The sequence below is a fragment of the Candoia aspera genome, chromosome 4 (genome assembly GCF_035149785.1).
Source record: "Candoia aspera isolate rCanAsp1 chromosome 4, rCanAsp1.hap2, whole genome shotgun sequence".
In the NCBI taxonomy this organism is placed as follows: domain Eukaryota; kingdom Metazoa; phylum Chordata; class Lepidosauria; order Squamata; family Boidae; genus Candoia; species Candoia aspera.
In genome coordinates, this window is record NC_086156.1 from 98148868 (window position 1) to 98176722 (window position 27855).

A 27855-nucleotide genomic window follows, 5' to 3' on the forward strand; every position below is an offset into this window, starting at 1 on the left:
CTGTAGATCAAAGCCTTAAGTGAGGAGGTATTTGTTTGGGATGATGGATCATACTTATCACAAAACTCTTGAGAATACAGCAGTTGTGCAATTAACTGCAGTTTTGTCAGCAGAAAGTAAGTAATAGCTATTGCTGAAATCATGAATAGTATAGCAGTTTATATTTAGAGTGGTGAATCTTTGCTTTATGAACCATTTCCCCTCCCTATTTAACTCTATTAAAATTAATGGGTACTTTAGTTTTTATTGCCATCCTAAGTATTACAGGAAGTTCCAGAAACAAACCAGTTGTCAATTTGACTTGAAGGAGAAACATGCAGTAAGATATCATTGTGGCAGTTGGATGAGTTATGCACAGGATTTATTTGGGTTGTGGATATGCAGTCTTTTGGAGATCAGGGACCATGGTTAACATTGGAATATGAGAGTAGGTGGGGCAATGATGAAAAGTGGGCGTGGGCATACATATATGTGGCCAGGATTCTCTATTCTCCTGAATTTTAGGGAAGAATTTAACTTCTACTTAAGTTTTTGTATCTTTGTCACCTCAAAATATATAATTGTGCTGCAGATGTTTAGTAAATTGCCACTGTAGGGAGATTTAGGGTGTGTGTGTTGGTGTGAGTTCTTGCAGCTCACGGCCTCTGATTATCCCTTTTGACTTAAGGCCAACCAGAGGAATAACTTCTGTAAAAAAAAGGATATAAATCTCAGTAATTGCCAAATAAACTTGTTTATACTTTCATATTTTAAAAGCTGCATCCAATCCTAATGTGAAAAATGCTGTAGTGCAGTCACTAGTCTTGACAAGCCTACTACAGCACTAAAGAAGATTGGTGGACAGGTTGATTGTATTTGGCTTCGAGCTGCATATCCAAACCTGTAAATTTATTATTGTGAATTTTTATTTTACTCAGTTGAAGATACACAATTCTTTGTTCCCATTTTACCCCTACAATAATCTTATAAGCATGGTGCATTTAGATAATTTAACAACATGGGTAATGTAACAACATGAATTTGGGTCCCCCTTTCTTCAGAGAATCAATAGTTTTTAGGAATAAACATTATTTTGTTTCAAAACAAACCATATATTATTATATAACAAATAATGTAGTACAATGAATCTGTAATTATGTATGTGCCCATCTGTCATGTGACTATATAACAGCCCAACATATTTGCTGCTCCTCTGATCATTAGCCACTATCTGAGAGGTAGTTTATTTCACAGTCCCACTACCTCCATTCTGGTTGTGAAACCTTAGACCTCTGCCTTAAGTTTCAGCTCTGTCTAACAAATGCCTATAAGCTAGGGAAGGGTGTGATATAGGTGCTGGTCCAACTGCTTTCCGCTCAGAATTGATACTAGGCATTTCTAGCAGTAGTCTAGTACTCTAAAAACCTGCCAGTTGATTTGCTGAAATTCTTTAAGACGCAGCATAAATAGATTTTCCTTAGTCCCATTCCTATCATTTTAAAATTTATATAGGCTAGCCTATACCTCTTCAGCATAAGAGCCATAGAATTGTTATTGGCAGAAGAATTTTGCTCTGTAGTCTTTTCCATTTTCTTCATAGTACCTTCATAGTACCAAAGAAAATGGAGATTAGAGGGCTATCCTGATCAATACTGTATACCTTAGAAAATATTCCTTACTTACAAGAACATCTAGTACTAGAAGATGAAGTTAGATCAGCACTCCAGTCATTACCAAGTTGGAAGTCTACAGGAACTGATGGAATACCCACTGAAATATGGATCGTCGAACAAATCAGCCCAGAATGCTCACTCAAGGCACAAATGACCAGGCTCAAATTAACCTACTTCAGACACATTATGTGAAGACCCAGCTCTTCTGAAAAGGCTCTAACGCTGGGAAAGGTGGAGGGAAAGAGAAGAAGAGGACAACCAGCAGCAGTATGGACAGATTCCATTACAGTGGCGATGAGTGCACCATTGGGAGACTTGAAAGAACAGGTTAGGGATAGATCGTCATGAAGAATATCTATGTGGTCGCTAGGATTCGAAAACGACTTGATGGCACACAGTCAGTCAGTCAGTCAATCAATCATGCCTACTTAAATGATCTGTTAATCAGATCATGATTCTGGGCATAGTAGTGAGAAATGTTTAAAGTACAGTACCATGCCTTCAAGACTGTTTTTGTGGTCAGTGAAGCTAAATGTTCCCTGAGTCTATTCTAGAAGATCTGTTACCTGAATGCAGTCTTAGATACAAGAGTAGGCACCCACATAATTAAAGATTCATTGTATTATTTTTCTGTAATATTTTATTTTGAAACAAAAGAATGTTTATTCCTAAAATTTTTGATTTTCTTAATATAGGGGTATATCTCATTTATATGCTACCAAAATCATACAATTCCTGTCAATTTGCAGTTGTAAAAATATAATGCAACAGAATTTAAAAAGTGACAATAAAATTAAAATTTAAAATTAAAATAAACAATAGCAAATTTTAAAATATGATGGTAGCAATCCATACTGGGGAATATCAACACCATCTTGGCAGTTTTTTAAAAAGTAATGTGACTTTCAGAAAACGACTGTTCTGTAAAGTGGAGCCCATAACTGGGCTTCAGGCCTCTCATAGATTTCACTTCTTGTAGGTTGGGAACCCTCAATGTATTCAACCAATACAAGCAAACTCAGCAGGACAGTTCTGCAAATACTAGGAACCAACCATTTTAAGTGTTAGGGTAAAACCAACACTTTGAATTGTATCTGAAAACTTATTGGAAGCTAGTGCAGCACCCACAGTACAGGTGTCATATGGTTATATTCTGCACCAATTTTAATTTTCAGGTAGTTCTCAAAGCACATTGGGGTAGTCTATCCTAGTGGTGATGAGGGCATGAAATACCATTGCCAGGTATTTTTGCTCAGGGCCTCAGTGTGCACCAGCTGAAGCTGGGTTAAGGCCTCCCTGACCACAGCTTCCTTCTATCCCTCTAGCAATAGCTAGGAGTCCAAACATGTCACAGACCTGCTCTTTCAGGAAGGGTGCTACCCCATCTAGAGTAACTGCTGGAACAGACAGAACCAGATTGTCTCTGGACAAATAGCAACTGCCTCATTAGAGCTCAACCTCAACTTGTTTTGTCCTATCCAGGTCCTCACAGCTTCCAAGTACTGAATCAAGATATTCATTACATCTGTAAGGGTATTCTCGGAATCTGGAAAAGCAAAGCAAAACATGGAAAATGAGGGATATTTCAGCCTTATCTCTTAAGCAGTGCCTCAATCTTAGGAATTTATGAGGGGGAAAAAACAGTGAACACATCTTAATGTATTTATTAACAAATGAGAGGTTTTTTTTAATTTAGTTCCCAAGATCCCAAGATTCTGTAAGCTATCCCCTTCTTCCTGGAATTAAACCTGATTATGTGTAAATCTTGCCTCCTTGAGTATATGCCTCTGTTGGGGCTTGACAGTATCTCTGGCTGAGCCCAGGGTACAATATATACCTGAGTATAATCAGCATACTGATGATATCTCTCCTTGAACTGATGGATGATTTCATATTGATATTAAACAGAAGAGGTAGAAGGAGTATCCTCTGTGGGACCCTCAAGGGAGTGTCCAAGGGAATTCCCCACTGCAATGGCCTGGAATCGCTCAATTAGGTAGGAGTGGAACCACTGTAAAACAGCTCCTCCAATTCCCAATCATGGATATGATCCAGGAGTATACCATGGTCAGTGGTAAATGCTGCCTGGAGATCACACAGGACCACTCCCTCCCTCCAGGTCCTGACAAAAGTAATCAGAGCAATCAAAGCCATTTCAATCCCATGCCCAGGTCTGAACCCTAAACTGAAAAGGGTTCAGGTATTCCATTGCCTCTAAAGGACTCTACAGCTGGAGCCATACCATCTTTTCAACAACATTCCCTAAAAAGGAGAGTTTGGAAATAGGGTGGTAATCTATTAATTTTGCAGTGGTTCAGATACTGTTTTTTCATAGCTACAGGGATTTGACATGTGGTTATATATGTGTAACCCTATATATAGCACATAGAAAGTAAGTATCACTAAATTCAGTTTGATTTACTCCCAGAGATAAATGTAAATAATAGAGCGTCCTAGGATTTCCTATATATGTTGCAAAAGAAAGAGGTGGTAGCCTTTTTTACACAACTAAAATATGTAGAGTTCAGAATCTGTTATACCTATGTAAAAGTTCAGAATCACTGACTGTAGAGAACCCCTACAGACAGTTAAGGTTTTTTTCTTTGACTTTTTAAAGGGAGAGGAGAGGTCAAGAACTGATCAAGCAAATATAGGAAAAACATCCTAATTTTTGCTAAATGTACCTTCCTAATTCCTTAGCAGTGCCATGGGACAGCATTGATACCAGCAGTAAGAATATCTTCTTGAATGCAGGCCAGTACTCAGAAGAACATGTTCTAAAATGCACATTCAAAGCATGTGATCCAGAAGAAACAGGTAAGAAGCATTTTAATGTCAGTTGGAAGCATTCAGCATTTAATCAAAGAACACCTTTTTATTTTGCTAAAGGTATTTTTGAGAATTATAGGGACACGGTGGCGCTGCGGGTTAAACCGCTGAGCTGCTGAGCTTGCCGATCGGAAGGTTGGCGGTTCGAATCCGCGTGACGGGGTGAGCTCCCGTTGCTAGTCCCAGCTCCTGCCAACCTAGCAGTTCGAAAACATGCAAATGTGAGTAGATCTAATAGGTACCGCTTCGGCGGGCAGGTAACGGCGTTCCATGTAGTCATGCCGGCCACATGACCACGGAACTGTCTACGGACAAACGCCGGCTCTTCGGCTTTGAAATGGAGATGAGCACCGCCCCCTAGAGTCGGACACGACTGGACTTAATGTCAAGGGAAACCTTTACCTTTACCTTATTTTTGAGAATACAGTGATGTTCCACATTGTTTCACCATTGTACTGCAGCAGAAAATTTAATCTCAGTTTAATGGGATTTGATCAGACTGCAGACAGTCCTTGCATAACAACTGCCCTGTTTAGCAACTGTTCGAAGTTATGATGGTGCTGAAAAAGTAACTTTGTGACCAGTCCTCACAACCCTAGTAATGTCCCCATGGTCACATGATTGCCATTTGTTTGCTTTACAGCCAGCTTCTGACAAGTAGAATCAATGGAGAAGCTGGCAATAAAATTTCAGGTCGCAGTCACGTGATGTCTCACTTAACCATTGCATTGCTTAGCGACAGACTTGCTAGTCCCAATTGTGGTTGTTAAGTAAAGACTACCTGTACTTAGTAATTCTTCTAGTCTTAGATCTTGCTGGCCATTACCCAAGTATATCTTCATTCCATGAGGGATATGAATTTGAAAAACAAATGAAACATAAAATGATGAAGAAACTGATATATAACTTTTCATGCTTGTGTAGTATAGAAACATATACAACAGAGTCCAGGCTGGCAATGATTCTGGTTATATGCCAGTTCCCCTCATCCCACCTTGTGAATTCTATAGTGAAATAAGTTTTGTAAGATGGGTAGGTAAAAGGCATTCAAGAACTTAAGTCACTTCCTCACTATGACTTAAAGCATTTTTATAGAACTACTCAGCAGTTGCTGAAGTGATGTAGGGTCTTCTAGATGGCTGAGTAAAAATGCTAATCTACCAGTCCCTGAGCTGGCAGAAAAGTATGCCAACATAAATTGTGCTGTCCCCATTACAATCCTTATTCTGCTACAGTAAGAAGGTTGGTGAATGGGCTAGCCTTATTTATTGTGGGCCAAGTTAAAGAAAACCTTAGTGGATTCTTTGGCTTCATTTTCCTTCCCATCAAGTTTTCTCCTGCTGGCAGGAAAAATACTTACCGGTTACTTTTCTTACAGTATATGGGGTGAGGAGAGTTTAAATGGGTGCTTAGAATCACAAGTTTAGCCACCTGTCAAGTTGCTTAGGGAAGGGACCTCTCTCACTGGTCCTTCTTGCAATCTGTCTTCTGCACCTGTGACCTCTCACACTATTTCTTAACATGGGTCTAGTGCTTTTCTGAAAGAAGGCTAAGCCTGAGTTCAGAAATAGCCCAGTTAATAGGTAAAACACAGAAGAGGGTTGCAGAGTGAAGTGGGAGGGAGTGATGATTAAGAAGTGAACTCAAGTCTTCAACTAGTACTGCAAGGGAATAGCAGTGCCTGCAACAAGGGACCAAGAAGTCCATTCTGAATTTATCTGTTGCCAGTTGCACCCTGTAATGGTGAATGGTTGTGATGAGCCTGCATGTACTAACAACAGTCATTACCCTTGCACCTCAGGCCTCCAAAGCCAGAATGGAGTAACGTATTTGCTATATGTTAAGGTAACATAAGTAAATATGACATGTTGCACAAACAGCCATGAGAACAGCAGCTTCATGATACCGGTCTTAGGAATGTTGACCAGTTCAGGTGAACTCGTGCATGAGTCCTGAAAAATAATAAAAGTGGTTAAATTGGAAAAATATGGCCACCACACTAAACCACTTTTTGGTAGAGCAACAAAAGACCTGTAATGTATTCAGTGCTGATAGAACTAGCAAAACACATCTGGCAGAGCCTGGCTCTGTTTCCCAGTTTAAATCAATCTGTGCAGCACAGTGCTCCTGCTTTTTCAAAAGAGTGCTAAATCTATGATCCATATGTAAGATCTGACAGATGCTATGGAAAGCCCTGGTCAGGCATTACATGGGGAGATCACTCTGTGGAAGTTAGGTGTCCCGTCTCTCTTTCAGCCTGTTGCAAAATGGTCATGGAAGGCAGTACTTAGGAGGGAAGGTAGTGTGCCCACAGTAGCCTAAGATAACTCATAGATGCTGGACAGATTGTAGCCCCTGACCATATCAGCAATGAAAATATTACTGAGCATGCCAGATAAAATCCATGGCAAAAATGTTATTGAGATAAGAAAGGAAAACTGCTGGAAGCACTAAGGATGACTTCAAGTTGCCTTTGGAATGAGCTGGGAATGACAACTTCATGAAAACATGGCAGAAAAAATTAATTGCTGAGGCACGGTTATGCCATCGTTAGGGGCAAGTGAAAAGGATTCACGTAACCTGCCCCATTACTGTCATTTTGGTACAACAGTAGCGTAATGGCTGTAGAAAATGCTGGGGAAATGAGCATAGGAGAAAAATGAACATATTTTCTTTCTTTTTTTTAAATGACTTTTTATTAAATGGTATGTATAAAATTAATATAGAAAAATAAATAATAAAATATAATTAACATAGGGAAAATGTACTAAGCTGATAATGTTTTAAAATTTTTGTACACAGGAATAGTGAAAATGTTTAGAGTTTTTTAGATCTTTCCCTATTTACCTGGGTTATCTTTACTGAGGCTTCAGAACAATGTTTTGCTGCAACTACGTTTCTGTGTTCACAAAAAACTAATTTAAAAAAGGAAACAAGAATTATCCTTCATTAAGCATTTCAAACAAAATTTCCTTCTGAGAGTTTTCTAAGATTTTATTGATTTACAGAGCAGCTAGTTCACATAGATGTAGTGGTTAAGGCACCAGGCTAGAAACCAGGAGACTGTGAGTTCTAGTACTACTTTAGGTATAAAGCCAGCTGGGTGACCTTGGGCCAGTCACTCTCTCTCAGCTGTAGAAAGGAGGCAATGGCAAACCACTTCCAAAATCTTGCCAAGAAAACTGCAGGGACTTGTCCAGGCAGTTACCAGGATTCAATGCTGACTTGAAGGCACCAAAAAAAAAAAAAAAGTTCACATACAGTACTAGTTAATCTTTACCAATGAGAACCTCTCTCTCTCTCCCCTCGTTTTTGGATAATACACACGTACACACACACACACACACACACACACAAACACTCCTCCTCCTCCTCTTCCAGAAGAGGTAAGGAGGGAGGTAAATTTCATACCTTTGGCATTTTATATCAGCTTTCTAGTGCTATATTATATCAATTTTAGCCTATGTTTCATTAAAAATAGTCACACATATAAATAGTTTTGCATTTTATACCCACATTTGTAGTTCACTTTATTCTGGTTATAGGACAGGTTTCTGTTTTCCGCATCATTGAATACTTACAAGAGATGACAGGGCAAAGCTATGAAGACTGGAGGCTTCAATCTCTCTATAAGAGATTGGACCCTGAAGAAAGAGGGCTTACTGTTGATTTTTCTACCTTCTATGCTGTTATGAAAGATTGGATCACAGACTGTCGACAGGAAGGGTGAGTGATGATAGTATTCGGATGTTGTCTTAGAGTTTGCCCTAGTACCAATATTAACTTTCCCAAATAAGTCTGTATGTACTGCAAGAGTTCTCAAATGTTATGGTGCTGTGATATTATATAATGGAAAAGTTAGGCATGGTAAATGTTTGCTTGTTTGTTTTACTATATATGCATGTCAACAATTCCCAGAGGCTCTAGGTGGCTAACAGTGAACAGTGAACAATAAACATTTAAAATCCCCAAACCCAAATACATACAAAACCAAAATCCATATAAATAAGGCATGTGTGCTGCAGACCCAAACTGCGTATTATAGAGCACCCTCATCTAGTGCCAGCCAGAGAAGAAAAGTTTTACAAGTTTTCCTGAAACACAGGAGGGATGAAACTAAAAAAACAATTACATTTTAATGTTTAAGGCAGTCTGTCCCAGCAGAATACCTGCCAGATAAGTTGGCCTGAAACTACGGTAGTCTCAGTATAGGCATTAGCTGTTCTGTTTGGAAATGGGAATGTTGGAAGTTATAATACAACATATCTGGAGGGCACGATTTAAGGGAGGTGGAAAAAATGATGCTGAATATCCTGGAAAGGATGCAAATATCCTGAAAGTAGGCAGCTAAATTCCTTGCCTTGAATCTCAGAGAGACTGTTAATATAGTTCAATGTTGCATTTTTGGAAGTGTGGCCATCAGTATAAAATTGCAGGATTTTAAATTTGCCTCAACTGGAACTGTTTGATGCCAAGAACTAATTCAAATAAATAGCATAAATGTGCATTTTGAAAATAGACAGAACTGAACATAATTGATTAATGTTTTTGCCAAAACTGAATAAGTAAAACAGAGCATTTCCAAAGTTCTCCTTGTTTGTTGGTAATAAGATTTGGTGTCCTGTATCACGGAGTTCATCATCTGTTGGTGCTTTTGTATTCCTGCTGAGTATGGTACAGCATACCACATGAGAGAAGATGACACATGGATTTGTTTTAATGTGGCATTTCTTACATTTCTTTGCATGTAATTTAATAAGGCTATATATTTTCACCAAACTCCTCTGCAAATAACCTCCTTATTCCAGTAGCAAATGTCTCCTGCCCAAAGAATGAACGTTCTTGAATCTTCCATCAGGTGTGTTTTGCCCATTAAGGCAGTATTAATTCTGTTCCCTTCATTCTTGCTGTTAATCTGTATTTCATCCATGTATTGTTATCTGCGCCTGTAGCTGAATACTGCAGTTTCATACTAGCTCCTCAACCTTCATACCTGACTTTGGCCATCAGCCTTCATTCTTGTGCTATAGCACCCATGCCCTTGATCCTAGGAGATGAGATGCCCCAGTTTTGAGAAGTTAAAGTGCTATAGTATATGCATAGTCATTTTGATCAACATAAGGCAAACATGATCTTCTTCAGTTTACTTTTATGTTAATTAAGAATCTTCTTATAACTCTAGGAGGTTGGATAAATATCTACCAGCACGTAATAGGGCAAACAAGTAAAGAATGTGGCAAATCAGAAGATCATTCAGTGCTATTTCCTTTCTCAAACTAATTTTCCGTGGAGAGAATAAGATCTGATTTCCCCTTGTTCAGATATATATCCATGTATATAGTAATCCATTTTGAGAAGCATGTGCTGATTATGAATAAAGATTGGTAAGAGAAGTCGTTTTATGTTTTTGTTTAGCTTTCTCAATAATACTTAATCAAAAGGAGTAACTAAATCCCCTTAGAAATAATGTGTACCAGTTTGAGTACCTCTTCAACACGGTGTAGAAAAATTCTGATATACTGTAATGCAGGCTTAAGATGTAGTTTCATCTGTGAATTATTCTTATAGTCAATTCGTAATCGTTTGCTAAAATAGTTTTAAAAAGAATGATATGCCACACAGAGTCATGTAATCATGGTGAAATAATTTTAAAAAATCTTTCTTTTCTCTTTATCTTGTACATATATGTGGTTATATGTATGATCTGGCTCACTGACTTACTATTTGTCAGCCACTATGATGATTTTTGGATAAGAAGTGAGAGGTACAATGTTTTAAGTTTATAAAACATAATAAAAGGTATATATCCAGAATATTTGAAATAATACATGAAATAGTGAAAGTTACTTGCATTGTGTTTGTAGCTTATACCAGAAGAACAGTAATTTATTGGCAATAGGAGCTATCTGTCCAAAAGTACTCAGGATCCCATAGATCTAATGAACAATTTCTAACTTAAGATAAAGTATTACTGTTTTCATTTTTGGTCCAATGTTTCATTCTATATATAGAATATATAATGGTGAGTGTGAGATAATTAGCATTATAATGGAATATAATGGCAAAATCACTTTCCAGTTTACTGGCTTTTTCTGGTTTTTCCTAACAAAAGGGAAGAGGCTGCTGACTTGACAAATAGTATCAAGGACTTACAGCATGGCAACAAACAGCTAGCAGTGCAGAATATTAAACTGCAGAGAACTATCGAGGCTGCAGAAGAGCTCAATTCAAGACTTTCTGAAGAGATATCTGAGTTGAAAGGGAAGCTGAGAGGGTAAATGGTGGAACTGTCTGGCATGGGGCCATTGATAAGGATTAATCACAGGATGCGAATAATAGATTAAGAATGTGGAAAAGCTGTAGGAAAAGGAAAAAAGATAATTTGACACATTTGTGCAATATTGTGCAGGTATCGGAGTACTGAAAGCTAAGCAGAGAAGTGACTCAGTGAGCGATCAGAACAGATCCTTGAAATCCAACACTATATACTGTCTTATGTCTATATACGTCTATATACATGTCCTATATACTGTCTAGATACATGTCTTATGCCGTATATATTTTCCTCTGTCAATATCCTTTTGTACTGTTTTTTTCTTCTTTCTGAATACAGTGGCAGATTCCCAGTGTATATTTGTGCTTAGGTTACCTTCTGTCTTAATTTTGAGCTTAATATCTAATAATTTCTTCTTTTCTTCTTCAGCCTTATTGTCTGTTCCTCACATAGTTTCATAATGATTAAGTTTAAAGGCAGAATTCAGACAATTATAACTGAAGACACACTATGTTATATTACAGTAGCCAGCAAACACTGGAACAAGCTAAAGTCTTGGCAAATGAATTGGAAGATCTGAAAGTTTTTTCAAGAAGTATGGAGGAGGAAAATATTAAATTACACACACAAGTCCGGCAGCTGGTAGGTCTCTCTGTACATTTAATCTATCTTGTAGGATAAATCAATAATTTTTTCTCCGTTATGAAATGTATGCATATTTCTTTCACCTTATATTTATTACTTGTTTGGACTTTCTGTTGGAAGGTTCAGGGCTTTTGCAAAATGAATTCTGAAACTATAAGAGACTTCACATGTACATTGCTGTTGTGCTGGGCAGCAGAACTGATTAATTTCTTACTCAGCAGCAGCATAGGAGGTATCACTGCAAACACAGTTATGTAACTGAAACACTTGAAAGCAGGTGTTTTCCTATTGGTAGGTACTTTTGCCATGTTCCAGAATTTAAGGCACAGTGCACTAGGGCACCTTTTAACTAGGAGAGGCTTGGGTAGAGCTCAGAGTTCATGTTCTGTGTGTGATTATAGGCTTGTCTCAGGGTATCTTGAGTCTGATGCACATTGGTGGGCATACTTTTGATCTCATTTTTTTTCTTCGAGCTGTTGTTGAAGGATCTGGAGGTGGAGGGCATTTCTATCATCCCCTTGCCATGGTCAGATCATGCCCTGGTGTGGTTGCAATTGGTAGCTTCCTGGGACCTCCACAGAGCAGAGGACCAATTCAGGTTGTCCACCCCAGATGATCCAGTTTGGTGTAGGGGTTAAGGCATCAGGCTAGAAACTGGGAGACTGTGAGTTCTAATTCTACCTTAGGCACAAGGCCAGTTGGGTGACCTTAGGCCACTCTGTCTCAGCCCTAGGAAGCAGGTAATGGTAAATGCCTTACAAAAAAAAACCTTGCCAAGGAAACTGCAGGGACTAGTCCAGGCATTTGCCAGGAGTCAAAAACGGAATCAAAGGTGTGCACATACACAAAAAAACACAACCCAGATTCCTGGTAGATTTTATTGATTTTCAGATGGCACCTGGGGATTTCTCAGCTCTCTGATGGGCAGTTCTGTGCAGGATCGGGTAAATGGCTAGGCACTGAACGTTATTGTCCCTGTGAATCCGATAGAGCATGGATACGTGCCTGTGTTCAGACCTACACCATAGTGATAAGGAAGGTGAGGTGTGTCTACTCCTCCTCCCTTATTGCTTCAGATGGCTGCTATCCTGTGGCCTTGTACAGAGTCATAAACTCCCTACTGAGCTTTATGATCTCCTACTTGGCCACTGCAACCAGTTTCCACAGTGTTTTGCTGATAGTTGCTCAGATTGTCTCCGTGTGGACAGAATCTTTGGAGGTGATTGAGGCATTGCCTTGCACTGTTATTTGGGATTCTTTTTGGTCTGTGACCTCTGAGGAAGTGGATCGGTACTGTCTTGGTTGTTTTCTACCATCTGCCAATTGGATTCCTCTCCCTTTGGCTTGTATGGAAAGCAGGAGTGGTGGTGATCATTTAGGCCTGGGAAATTGTCAACACCTCCTCCTTGTGGGAAGGGGAGTTGCCAGCAATTCTGAAAATAACTGTGGTGTATCCCGTCCTGAAGAGGCCATCCCTTTTTGGAGAAGGTTGTTGAGATGGTAGTGGTGAACCACCTTTGCAGCACCCTAGAGGAAATGGATTATCTGGACCCTTTTCAGGTCTGGTTTTGGGATGGAAACAGCATTGGTTGTTCTTGTAGTAAAATATTTTAGGGGTACATTTCAACCAGAACCAGGACACATTACATTGAAACACAAACTGGTTTATTGACAGCACTGAAGGCAAACATAGGCCTAAAGAGGATGAGGTTACAGTCCCTCTTTACAGACTTATGCAAATTAGAATATACATGTGATTGGATAGAGCAGCTAGGTGCTGTATTTCATTGACTATGGCACATCATTTGTGTAGTAAAGTCAGTGAGGCCATTAGGGTATAACTACAAGGTAATGAAGCAGAACTACAAAGACAATGGGGTTTTGAAAAAACAAAGGTACAGTTATTCCATGAACATAGTTTCTTTCTAAGGAGTTACTTTCTTTTGCTTTCCCAGAGTCTTCCAGTATCTTTTCTCAGCTTACCAGCATTCTTTGGCTTTCTGAATGTTCTGTAGATAAGCTGACAGTGTAGTTTTCCTGGGAAAGTGTTTCTGTAATGGGGTAGTTTCCCAATTTCACACTATATAGCTGAATCTATGCTTCATTTTCTCTGGGAAGATGTATTTGGGTGAGGGGCTTTAACCTGACCCCCACAAAAATCTATATTCTCCTGGATTACCTGTATCACAAGCTGAATGGAGGAAGCGCATCCCTCCAGGTCTTATTAGACAGTCAGCGGCTTTTGATACTGTTGACCATGGTATCCTTTGGGGCCACCTGCGAGAGTTGGGAATAGGAGGTGTTGTTTTACAATGGTTCCTCTTCTTCTTTAGTGGGCAGTTCCAATCTGTTGGTGTGGGAAGAGAGGTTGGCCTGGTGGCCATTGACTTGTGAGGTGCCTCAGAGGTCAGTGCTGTCTCCCTTGCTTTTTAACATCTATGTGAACCCATTGGGAGAAGTCATCCAATGGTTCAGGCTGCAGTATCATCATCAGCATATCGAGCATTGCCACCCCAGGCCATTGGGAAGATATTGTTGCTATCCTTTCCCAGTGTCTGGAGGCTGTCAGGGTCCAGATGGCAGAACAGACTGAAGCTGAATCCTGTCAAGTTCAAATTGCTGTTGATACACTGAAGTCTTCTGCCACCACTAGAGTTAACTCCCATGGAGATCAAATGGCTGCTTCTTTGGTGGTTTTTTGGTAGCTTAAAAACTGAATTGCTTTGGTGAGCTTTCCTCTGATGTGAATGTTGCCATTTTTATTTTTATTTGGTACATTTGCAGTTTATGTTGTACATGCATGGTTTTTATTTTTATTGTGTTCACAGTTGTTTTTATTCTCTACTGTGGATGTTTTAGTTTGTATCTCTTCTATATAAGCTGCCAAGAGTCTCTTTGGATTGTGGTACTATGTTAAATAAATAAATAAATAAACAAACAAACAAACAAATAAACAAACAAACAAGCAAGCAAGCAGTTCCTTTAAAGTGATAACGTGACTCTAAAACTGGCTGGTCATTTTTCTTAATCACTGCTAAACAGAAGCTGTGGAATGGGGTTCTCTGTCGGTTTTGGCATTCTGGCATAGGGAGCACTGATCAATATATGAGCAGTTCAGAGTATTGCAAGAATGGGAGCAGTGAACACAGTCAAGCTCTCTGAATCAGTTTATGAGGATTTGAGAAATAAGAGGGGAGCTTTGTACAAGTGCAGTCACAGGGTTACTTATAGCTTCACAATCATGAAAATGTATTGTTGGCTCAACTTGTTTACAAAATTATTGTAAAAGCCATTCAGACAATATGTTTTTTTCTCTCTACTTCAGGAAAAAGAGCAGCAGCTTTCCTCTGTTCAAGTGGATAATCTTCAGGATGAGGTAAGGTAAAGGCAGAGAGTTCAGAAAGTGAAATTACAGTAGTTATGCCTGAAATAACTGCAAATGAATGCAACAAAATGAATTGTATGGCTTGTTCCTTTTCGCATAGCTATCCACTTCAACTCAGCAGAATTTCTAAGGCAGCAGAAAATTATACCAGCATGAGATTTGCTATCCCCATTGCTGGTCCCTATCTCACCTCTGTTCCAAGTCATTGCAATCGCCTGGCTTCCCTTCGAGATATTGGGTGACAAAGCCTAACATACTTTCTATCCCTTGAGGCTGCCTTTGAGTAGTGTCAGAAGAACAGTGGGATATTCTTTAACAACTGTACAGTTAATAATCTTTTATTTCAAAAAGTATCACTGCAGACATGATGAAATCCCAACATGAAATTACGTATTTCCCCATAAAAGTGTAATTGTATATATTATCTACGTGTACACACATTGGATTCTATCTTCCTCACTCAGCTGGAAAAGAAACTAATTGAAACACTATTAACTCATACTGCTTTGGCACAAAGGTAAGATACATTAATAATCTGTTGTATTTGCCTTCCAGAACAAAAAGCTACTTCTGGAAAAAGAAAGCTCAAAGTGCAAAATCAAAGAGCTATTTACAAAGAAAGCCAAAATGAAGGTATGAATTTGCTGAGAAGTATACACAGCTTATTGAAAATGTCAACGTTCAACTAGTTGGGCAGTTAACTGCAGTCCTCGTAATTTGGCTGTGTGATTGCAAATGCTCTACTTGCATTTTTATTTCCTCACAGTCCCAACTCTGTGAGTATGAAAATCTTATTTCCTGCAAAGATGCTGCTCTTAATGAGGTGAGTTGATGGTCAAGAGCATACCAAATTGAAAATGCAGACATAGGTCTTAGTGGGGAGGTAAGGGGGGGTGTCTTATGATATTCAGTGCTATTATGGATAATAACAGTAGCAACAACCAATAGTTTTTAAGGTGATGAAGAGTTTTTACTATCATAGCCACTTTAATAATAAATAAATGCAGGTACCATTTTGAATACTCATCACCTCTTATTTATTAAAGCTGCTTGACTTTTTCAAACTTTCCTATGAGCCTGAAACATAGGTGCGGCAGATGTACAGTATACACTTGCAAGAGATACAAAGAATTAATCAGAATAATTCTGAATTATTCTTCTGATATTACAGAATACATTGACAATCACAGCCTAACTTGTTTTGTCTCTGCATTCTGGAACCGCTAGGTGTCACTATAACTTCAATGTTAAATTTAATTTGATTGTGAAAAAAGAAACCATTCCTGTTTTCAAATAGTTTGGTGACAAAGATCTTTACAAGAACACAGTTCGCTTTGTGATGCTGAGTTACTTTCTTGTTTGAATTTTATTAGTGTTTATATTTACAGAAAACAAAACAAGCTGAAGAGCTTACAATAACTCTGGGTGAATATCGAATGATGGTACAGGTAATGTGCAATTTAATTGTGACAAGAAAGAATCTGTCCAGAATATCATTAAACAATCTAGACACAAGCTTTCTTTGAATGTCAAAATAGATTATAATCCTCAAATTTCCCATTTCAATTCCATAATTGTATTTCAATTCCAAAAAGTATTGGTAATGCAGATTAGGGAGGTGAGGTTTCACACATTTTTCATTAATCCATGCCCATTCTACAGCCTATGGCCAGTGTTCTACTTCAGTGGAATACTGAAATGTTAATGAAATAGAACATTGATGTAAAGTAAATCTATGCAGACTTCTAGACATGTTTAGCTATTGCCTTGCTTCTTTTCTCTGTGCTAAAGCAACTGTTGTATGTATTCTTATACTGTACTGTCCATGTAGGAATTGAAACTGGAAGTTAGTAGGCTTCAAGAACACTTATGTCAGTCCTATCAAGACCTAAACATGTAAGTGCGGTCAGAATTGGATATTTTTAATGTGGGAGTTTTAAGATGTACTGTAGTGCCCACTGAATGCTAATACTATAATATTTATCACATCTACTTTTTGAGAACACAAACTCTATTTTTAAGGAAAGACTAAAAAGTGATATTTAATAAATAGCATATATAATTGCTATTCCAATAAATTTTGAGGGTAATTTGTAGTTACATTATTCTTTTTCACCCTGAATCATGGTCCTCAATCTCATATTTATTCACAAGAAATTGTGCTTATGCATGTGTAATATAAAGCTTTTTTGTTATATTAACTATGTCTTAATTTTGTGAAGGTTTTTTCACTGAACAAAAAGAAATAAATGTTTAATAAATAATAAATTTCAGTTTTTCCATCTGTTCCATCTGTTCTGTTATATACATTTAAAACATTTTTCATACCAGATGTGTAGCTACAGCAATGTAACAGAAAGGGAAAATACTTTGTTTTCTACAACTCAGCAGTAGTTATCTTCTTGATGCAGACTGCCAACACAAAACATTAATGGTCCCGTACAGCCACCCGCACAACCACTCTGCGTGGAGATTGAAGAATCACGTAGAGTAAGAAGTTACAAATTAACATTTCTTTTTAGAGAGTTATGTCTTTGCTTTAGATGAACTGATAATAATCTTGGGTACTTTGAACATAAATTGGGAATGTACTAAGGAATAGAAGACCATAAATTTATCATGAATGAACTTCTTGCACTAGCCCTTTTTAACTGCACTTTATCCCTGTCATGAAATGAATGGAGAATTGCTACTTGCATTCTTTGAAATATAAACAGAGCCAAGTAAGCCGTAGCCAACAAAAACAACTCTCTTAGGGTTCTGGAAGGCTCTTAAGACCTGGCTCTGTTCCCAGGCCTGGGGTTAATGTGTTAGTGGCACCCCTGGTGTGTGTGTGTGTTTTACTGTTAAGACTGTTTTTGTCCAGGCTATTATGTTTTGTGGTTATGTTTCTGATTGTTTGAAATTGTAAATTGGATGTTGTAAGCTGCTCAGAGTCTTTTGGGGTGGGACGGTTACAATAAATCTAATGAAACAATAACAACAACATTAAAAATCAAGAAGAAATTTATGAAATGGTAGATTAGTCTTTGGAAAGTGAGTAGAGATTAGCGTTGTTTGAATTTAAAGGCCTAAAAAAAGCACTCATAAAGCACCTGCTTGCAGCTCCTTAAAGCTGTCAGTTTCACCAAGGATTTGGCAATAATTCTCTAGAAACTCAAAGTACAGGAGTAGTAGTGAAGAGTCAAAGACATGACTCAGATAAATAAGTTGCTTTTATTGAAGATAGAAGCCCAGATAACTAAGATCAACTCCTGTGTGATCAGACAATCAAGCCCTCTACATAAAACAATCCGTGGTTTAAATCTTACGACTCTTCTTCCTGTCTTTACACAGTAAGGGACTTAATGCCACTCGTTCCTCAGCCCTGAATGTGCAGAGCACCTGTGCATGTTTTGGTGATGGTACTGTCTGATCTCAGGTTCTTTGCTTCTGGCCTTGCCAAGTTCAGCCTATACAAAAGCAGCTGTGTTTTTTCCTGAATTGCATGGTTGCCTTTCATAATCCTGTGAAGATGAATTTAAGGAGTTGCAATTGTGCTACCTGTGTACATACTCCAAAACGCATTTTTCTCTTCAGATCTAAAGTGTTGCAGAACACTAGTAGAGATGCTACATATTACATTATAATTAAAGTTGGATGGTCACACCTATGCTGTCTTCTACTGAATTAATAGTCATTAGCAACTCAGTCAGCATGGGAATAGAGTTGTCACATTACAGTCCACTCCTAGACTGTTAGAGTTATAATGCATATAACATATACAGTATCAACAGATACCCCAACAACAAAATATTTTACTCTGAGTGTTAGAAAAAAGCAATATCTATTGTGAAATGCTATACTAACAGAATATATTTAACTCTGTATAATACTCTTTGAACTATAAATTGATACACCTTTGTTGTGTGTAGCAGATCAGTAAGGATTGTGGCTTGCCTAGCCCTTTGTGTGGGATGTTGCATTCTTTGGTGATACATCCAGTGGCTGAAGGAAACATCAGTTCTGTGGCAGAAGAATTGGTGAGTATAGAATCACAAGTACATTCGTTTTTTCCCTTTTATTCCTGAAAACGTGAATTAAAACTGTTGTAATACATAGAAATAGATAAATTTCACAGCAGTTGAAACTTAAACTTTGACTCCTGCTTTAATTACATCAAATGATTCCGAATGTTGATCTGGACACTTTGTTTTGTAGCCCCTACTTCTGTTTTTTTTTTTTAACAAATTATTTCCAAGTGATCTCTGGAACTAATTCAGCTTTGCATGTTCAGCTTTCAGCAGATACTGTTCAGGTTTTGAGTAGACTGAGAACATCCTCCAAGTCTACTCATACACACTCCCATCAGCAGAAGGTGACTGATGAGCAAACAGTGACTGATTTCCACCCTTTTTGCCTTTGGCAAACTGGATTAAAAGAATCAATAAAATCACTAAAAATTACCTTTTTCCTATTGATTTAGAAGTATTTGGATGAATAAGATAGCATTTTTGATTAATATACTGTATACTTAATTAGGGTTCAAAGCATTGCCTTTATTCCTTCATATAAAAGATAGAATCTCACTTGTAGTTTTCTCTGTTCTTTTTTTTACTATCTGGACAATAGTTGTCTGGATGTTTGTAGCTCATGTATGATAGCACTACATTCATAAACTTTTTAAATAATTCCTTCCACAAAAGTCTTTCTTTCGTTCTTGTTAAGAACTGACAAAGACCTAATGTGTGATTCGTTGTTGCGGCAGCTATTCTTCCTCTCTTCCCCTAGGAACATAGCAAGAAAGGGTCAGATGATACCAAGGCATTACTTCCAACTTCACATAGTTTGTCTCAGTTAAGCCTTGTGACTGATGGTAAACTAACATTGAAGAATCAGGAACATAAACAACACCAAAATCATCTTCCATCAGAGAAGGGGCAAAGGTAGGAATGGTGGTGATATTGCTGAATGTGTGGTTACCTGTCAGCTTGATCCATTTTTGTATTTATTTCAGAGAACAACCAGATGGCATTTCCATGAGCTGGCAGAAAAGTATGTCAGCATAAATTCCACTGCCCTCATTGCTGATCCCTATTTAACGTCAGTGTTAATGAAGCTGGCAAGTGGTGCTTTCCTTACTTTTTTAATGCAAGACAAGTTAAGAAAAGCAAGAAGGTTTCCCCTTCTACCAAGCACCAACTGCTGGTGGAAGAAACAGCTATCACTCTCTTTAATACAGAGTAGGTTAGGGCTAGTCTGGGCTTTTGTAGGTTTGTATTTAGAACGACTGGTATAGCTATCTGTAAGGAATGCCTAAGACTAAATAAAAGACTCAGACTCTAAAGCAAGTTTAAGTTCTGACTTTTATTTAGAATAGAATGCACACCAGTAGAAAGCTGAGAGTGAGGGAAGCGCGCCAAAAGTTGAATTAAATAGTCTCGCGCCAAACAGCGCTCCACCCCCACACTCCCCAGGTGTGCCCCACGAGTTCCCCGGAGTGACAGGCCATCAATACTTGATAGGTGAGAGGTCGTCCAGCCCCATTCGCCCCGGGCATCACCCTGTTTGTCTTCCTGCGAAGTAATGGTCCATTACCGGGCGATTAGACTTCGATATTCCTCGAAAGCGCCCGGGCGCGCCCTTCCGAACCTCGCCCTGATCATTTCTTTTACAATGGTGTCAATGGTCGATTACCGGGCAATGAGACCTTGTAGATCTCCCAAACCCATTACCTTCTTTGTCCGGTTTATCGCCCGCACCTCTCCAGTCATTGACATGCCTCCGCGCTTTGTCATGCGAGCCATTATGATGTCGCAAACATCGCAACGGCGATCATGACACTATCTATCAAGTTGCCCAGCTAACAAGTTGCAGACATGAGGTGGTCTGTACCTATTACCCCTCAATTTGACTATTTCTGAACACAGGTCTGATCTAAACATAGCCTGGCTGACAAATCACAGACCTGAAGAAGGTATGCAGAATGAAACAAAAGGGCACAATCAGTAATGAGCAAGCTCCTTTCTCAAGTAGTGCTGAAAAGGATGGGCGTGCTGCAACAAGTGGCCATAACTGGCAATATTCAGAAACAGCTTGTGCAACAGGCAAAAAGGTGTACAAATAAGCACATTGGTGCCATCCCTCCTGAAGTACTAAAAGAACCATAATAATGTGAAACACCTTGGAAATAAACCTTTCCTTTTTAACACTTGAATGCTTCTTAGAGTCTTATATATACAAACATGTACTAATATATAAAAAAGAAAAGAATTCTGATTACCATATTATATTTTATTCAGTTTTTAAAATATTGCAAGTTAATAATTCCATTATAGGGTATTCAGCAATAACAAGGTTTTATAAAGAATTTGATAGCTGAAATGGTTAGCAAGTCTTATAAACAACTACACAGGAATAAAATATATTTGGAATTGTTAAAGAGAAAGTTGGAAGTATACTATACACTGTATATACTCTTTAAGAGGATTTAAAGATGATGAGCTGGAACTGGGTTAAAAAATTTACATAGATGCCAAGATGAAATTTTGCAGATGTTATGAGTAGGCATTGAGTTGAGTTGAAAAGTTCTTCCTGCTTCCAGATGGGCCTAGAATCAAGTATCCACCTATCAGCAATACAGGCCCCTGGCCTTTTATCTGGCAAATTAAATATATAGATACACAATTTCCAGTTATTTGTTTTCTGAGTTAAATTGGGGTCATTATAACTCTTCAAAATGATCAATTCCTAGGTCAAATAAAAGTTAACTCTTAAATTATGTCTAAGAGTGGCTTATCTTGATGTCAGTTTATCTCACAGTTCAAACTGGGGACTCCTGATTGACTAGATCTCATTATTAGGTCAAGTGGGACCATGTACGGTTTGGATTCTCTGTTCCTATATTTGACTGTCTGGAATATAGCACTGTGCTGGGTCTGACATCTGATGACCTCGAAGTGCTTTATGATTCTATGAATTTACCTAGAGATCTTACACAACTAAATAGTCTTGCTGGGAGGAAGGTAGTTTTAGTGAAAACTCGGGAGCTGATCTGATAAAACTCCCTGCTGTTTATGTTTAAATTTTTTTTCTCTCTGTGTTCCAGAATCCTTTCTGTAGTTAATTCAAAACTTGTGGTCAAGATTTTGTTAGGATCTGAATGCACCTTTTGAGTGAATGGATGAAATTTAAGAAAAATATAGTCTTGATAAAAGTATATACACTATATCTAGAGATGATGGATTATTTTACTGTATATTCTTGATGCTGGGGGTTAGGCCAGATGGTAGTCCCTTATACTGATGATATGCCTGGTTGTAGGCAAACATATGTAGCTCAGATCTGGCAAAGCCATCAGTGTTTGCAGCTATTGTTTTGTAAAATTTTTGAGGGAAGGAAATTTCCCAGATGAAGCCTTTTTGTTTTTAGATTTTTTAAAATCCTGCTTTTATTATTTTTGTAAGTAACTCAAGGCAGGGAACACACCTAATACTCCTTCCTCATCCTATTTTCCCCACAACCACCACCCAGTGAAACCTGTAGTGTATTATAACCTTCAGGTATATCAACTAGTTCAGGATGGCATTCCAGATTCCTCCCTTGCTTAGGACCATATTGTAAATGTCTTACATACCTAGCAGGTAAAGGTGGAGATTACATCCACAGAAGAACGGTTATGGCTTATGCCTGCTTAAGGGGGAAAGCTACAGGTACTTTAGAACAGCTAAGGACAACGTAAGACTGCCTTAAGTGTGAGTTGCCAACGTCTTAAGGACATGGCAGAAAAAAGAGTTTCTAGGGCATGTTCTGCCATTGTTATCTATAAAGGGGAAAGGTCCTTTGACAGTGAGCCATTTTAACCTTATTGTTAAAGTTTTCCTCATATCAGACTGAAAAAGTACATTTTCTGTTGTGTATCTCTGTATATATGTGTGTTTAATAAACCTCATTTTTCTTCAATCCAGCGTGGAAGAATCTGAACAGAGCCTGACAAATGAACACACTGGCAACAGCAAGACTCTTGAATTGACCCTAAAGAATAGTGATGTGTGGACCTACTCATCTAATATAGAGTCTCAGGTACTTTCTTGTACTTGCAAAGGGATATAAGCCAATGACCTAGATATTTCTAATCTAGATAGGGGATATTTTTAGGTAGATTGGTTTGACTTTGTTGTATGAGTGCAGTTACGGGTTGTAAGCTTTGATTTATTGCTTACCATGTTGCATAGTTAGTGAATTTCGGCTTTGTTAATTATGGTTTATCAAACCATGGTTAAGTAAAACAGTTTGGCACAATAAATAATGTAATTAGGCCTGAGATAATGTCCAAGCCATTGTGGTTAAACATCATAACCACAATTTGTATATGTGCTTTCCCTTTTTTCCCTTCTACTGTTTCTTATTCATACCATGTTCCTATATGACCTTGAACCTGACCAGGTCTTAATCTACAGTTAATTCTCCTTCTGGCATCTAAACAAGGAACGAAGGCCCTGGAGTGACCACAAAACAAGATGACGTCTGTTTTTCTCTGTTAGTCCTGTCTCTTTTCTTAAACCCTGCCAGAATGCTAGGAGAAACAAACAAGTGGGAAACAAGGATATTTGCAGGAATAGGAACTTAGCTTTTCCAGCCTGTCTACTGTGGCTATGACTAAGAAGCCTATAGCAGTAAGGAATCTGTCTTTTCCAACTTATACTCCCACCCATTGTGTGTGTTAGAATTAATTCTCACACAGTCAGAGAAGGGCATAATAACAGATCGGACCATTTTCTAAACAAAGGATAGATTGAACCACGATCTCCCCTTCCAAGAAGCAGGAGCCAGTCAGTCTCTTATGTAGGGTGGACGAAAGAAAAAGGCACAAAATAGTTTGAATACTGTATCTATAAATAGGGTTTGTATTTGAGACACTGTCGTTCCTGGATGCTTGTTATAAAGCTTTTCTGCAATAAAAACTTTATCAGGAGTTCTTGGAGTCTTGTGAGCTTGCCTAAGAGATTCCATCATTTCAAAAACTGCAGGAAACTTGACCATCTTATATTTCTGTTTTATAGAACCAACTATCTTTTCTATTTCTTCTTCCCATTCTGTTTAGAAGGTTTTTTTACAATCACTTTCTGTTTCATTTAATTGCCCCTTTCCTGGATAAAAGAGTTGTCTTCCATCTACATAGTTGCAAGTGCCTTGTGGAAAGGTAATTGGTTTTCTGTTAGGAAAAAAGGTAATAAAAACATATCTTTGCTTAGTACCATTTAGGCTGTGATTGGAATTACTAAATATTATTAGGCACAGTATGCAGGCTTATTTACTGCACACGGGACCTGTTTTTGTAAGCTACCGTTTGACTATTATCTCAGTATTTGTTTGATTTCACTCAGTTAACATTTTTTAGAAATAACTTCAGTTTGACTGGATGAAAGAAGGCGTATAGGAAAGTTAGTCTGGGCAGGTGATACAGTCTCTGGGACTTTCCCATCTTGTATCTAGCCATTGCATAAGCATGCCCGGGTAACATCTTTTGTCTCTGATACCTCCGTGATACTTCCTTCATGGCAGTCCTGGCCCCTAAGCCAGAGATTTACGTCATCGTAAGCTGCACTGGGATCAAGGGCTCATCCTCATGTGCCCCTCCCTGTAGCGTGAACATGTCCCAATAACCATTTTTTTTAATGCCGTGTCCTCATGACATTGCCTTTATCTCATCCCTAGTCCGCAGCTGAACTAGCTTAAAGTCATATTTGGCTGTTCCGGTTTTAAAGCAGTGCTTTTCCCTCTTCTCCTACATAGTTTTTGCCCTGTCAGTGGGATATGATACAGCATGCTTCATCAACAATTTAGCTGCTGAGACATTCTGGGAGGGAAACTGCCCTATCCATGTTGGCAATCTTAGGCTGCTCGTGGGACGTGAGATGTCCCATCTCCTCCCCTCGGGTTGCTGGGAAGTGCTCCCTATGGCTAGTGTGTATACGAGTACAGATATTTAGACATCTGAATTTTCAGATTGGGGAGAAATGAGAAAAAGGCTTTAAACAACTGATAGAAATAAGTGTATCTTATTTTCATTAATAAGCATTAATTAGCATTAATATAATGTTATTCATTTTCCCCCAAGTTGGTGTGTTTTTCCTTTCAAGAAATCATGGTTTTCAGCTCAGCAGAATTGTAAGTGCATATATTCGTCCCATTATGCAGAACAAAGGGTTTGTCTACCTTTAGTAGCAGAATTTTTGCTTCCACTGAAGAACAACAAATGCATATTTTGAAGAAGATATTGTACTTGCACATGGGATATCCATGCTGCTCCAAGATTGGCTCAGCACCCATGATCTCTTTTCAGCAGCTGAGCTAGTTTAGTGCAAAAGGAACTATTCTGAAACTAGTTTTCAGCTGGAGCTCTCAAGAGCTGTGGTGGGCTATTTCTCCCTTGGAGGAGAACTTTTGCTTCATTCCTTCCCAGCTTTAGCTCTCCTGCCAGGGCTGGTAAAGGGAATGTTAGCTTAACAGCTTAGTATCTCTGCCTCAAATACCTTGGTAAGGTAAAGCCATAGAATAATAGAGTTGGAAAATACTTCAGAGGTCATCCAGCCCAACTCCTTGCACACTGCAGGATTCACTCCACCATCCTCAGTACATGCAGTGAAACTGACAAGTTTCTGTTTTCCTATTTGCTTCTGCAGGAGACAGACAGTCACAAATACCAGATCCTTCCTTCCTTTTGTGTGAAGTGGGGATGAGGGGATTTTTGTTGCTGCGCAGCTTAGGGCAGGGCAATTATTTTTACTCCTTACTCTCAGCTTTCCTGAATCAGCAAGTGTAAAGATAAGGGTTGTTTTTAAGTTTTGAGGAATTGGGAACAGTAGTGGTTTGGAAATACCCAAGGCTAAATACAAGTGTTTTCAATCAATAAAATATTTGCATGATCTCAGAGTTTTAAAAGTGTATTCCAAACATATTTTTCTGGTCATTATGAAAACAAATATAATTTGTATAGAATATATCCTTGGAAAACATACTTTTACACTATTTCAGAAATAGTCTGAAGTTGATATATACTTCAGTTGCTGAAGTCTGTATCAATGTGAAGTTACTGTGTCCAATGTGAAGTTACTTCACAGTTGCTTTTTCCATATTTATAATAGAAGAAAAATATATCACAATCTGGATAGATTATTCCAGAAGTTTCCAATGATTTTGGTCTTATTCAAGTCATAGCAGACACAACAAATGCCAGGAAGCAAATAATATAGATGTTTATGTGCTAAAATACTCCATTTGAGATAATAAATTCTGGTTTTGTTCTAGAAGCTCTGAAGAAGCCTTGCAGGAACATGCTTTTATCCCAAATGACAGTGAGCTAATCCCAATTGTTCGGAAAAAAACTAATGGCCACTCATTTGAAATCCTACTTCAAAGGTAAGGAACAACTGCATTTATCACATACTTTTGCCAGTAATGTTTATTGTACCTCAGTTTCTCAACAGAATTGCTTCATGTACCTTTCATAGCTTTTCTGTATTCAATTATGAGTTATACACACTTTTTTTTTTTGGTTCCTTTGAGTCAGTCTTGGCTCCTGGCAACTGCCTGTGCAAGTCCCTGCAGTTTTCTTGGCAAGATTTTGGAAGTAGTTTAGCACTGCCTGCTTCCTGGGGCTGAGAGAGAGTGACTGGCCCAAGGTCACCTGGCTGGCTTTGCTCCTAAGGTGGGACTGATGCCTTAACCACATTTAACCACCCAAAGTGGGTCTCTATTATTATAGGTATTATATGTAGTTTCTTTGCTTCCCATGTACCTATATAATTACCAAGCCTAGTAAATTAATTACAGATAGAAATGGGCCTAGAAGTAAATCTAGGATAAACTGTCAATATTAGACCCAGGATATGCTAAAACAGATCATTATTTTTAATCCTGATGAGAATGCTGTTTTTTCATTATTGAGTAAGCTTCATATATTGGAAATCACAGTTTCCAATATATGAAGCTTACTCAAATCAAGATTCTGAGGACAGATGGGTAGCTTCTCAGGAAGTTAATTAGGCTTTCAGCTACTAAAGGGTGCTGTATTTGGCTTTTTGATACAGTAAACAAGGGACATAAAATATTTGGCTAGACTGTTAATTCTCAATTTCAAAGTATAAGAATCAGTTCTTGGAGTAACTAAATACTTCCCCAGTTTTCCTTACATCTACTAAGTAAAACAGACTAATGATGCGTGTACAATTGACACGCAATCTTGAAATGTTTGAAGGTGGAACACGACAGTAATTAAATAATTAAGAATGTAGCTACTAAAGCATATTTATGTCCATGTGAAATGTGCTGATTTCACAACATACTGTTTTAGACTTGAACAAAGAAGAACTTTTTCTATATTAGTGAAGCAGGATTGCAATTTGTTTCTTAATGTTTAAATACTGTTTAAACACTGAAGTAAAAAATGGATCCAATTAATTGAGGCCACATTCTTTTCCTCTGAAAAGGGTTATAGTCCAGCTGTTTGGATTATTTTTATTTTGCATGTATTTTAAAAGAAGAAAGCCACAATATCATTTGTATTCCTTTCTGCTGGTGTTTAAATATTTTACATCTGTACCATCATAAACTGTAATGACAAATCCCATACTGTTAGCTCTATCTTGAGAGGATCCTGTTAATTATACCCATCTGGTAAAAACTCATTACACCTCCTGTATTTCCTGATTCTATATCTTTCTTAAATTTGCAGGTTCCTTTTTTCTCTTAGTGTTTGTTTCCTTTTCCCTTTTCCTCCCTCTTCTTTCCATACAGATTGTTTGATATTCCATTAGGCTATCTATTACTGCACTTCCTCCAGAAACTGGTATTCCTTGGGCTCCTGCTTGTGTATGTTTCCTTGCTGGCAATTTTCTGTTTAGTTATACTCTACAACCAATGTTCTTTCTGGATTGAGCCAAAGGGAAATTTCTGGCCTTTCTTGCAATTGCAGTATCGACACTCGCCACCTCTCTGACTATCATCCCATCCGTTAATCTATGCAAAGGAAAGGAGATTGTCTTGGAAGATCCAACATGAAAATAAATATTCTATGGGAATAAATTAAA

At 38.2% G+C, this 27855-nt stretch overlaps 1 protein-coding gene across 1 annotated transcript; it reads left to right on the forward strand.

Moving 5' to 3' along the window:
• On the forward strand, positions 1-27855 carry KASH5 (KASH domain containing 5). Its single transcript, XM_063303035.1, is given in 17 exon segments — positions 1-116; positions 4353-4469; positions 8027-8207; positions 10594-10755; positions 11280-11397; positions 14726-14776; positions 15341-15418; positions 15552-15608; positions 16174-16233; positions 16617-16690; positions 17197-17275; positions 18700-18807; positions 19556-19710; positions 22732-22846; positions 24885-24934; positions 26075-26185; positions 27563-27855. Coding segments are annotated over 17 exon segments (1794 nt in total). The 5' UTR covers positions 1-40; the 3' UTR covers positions 27765-27855.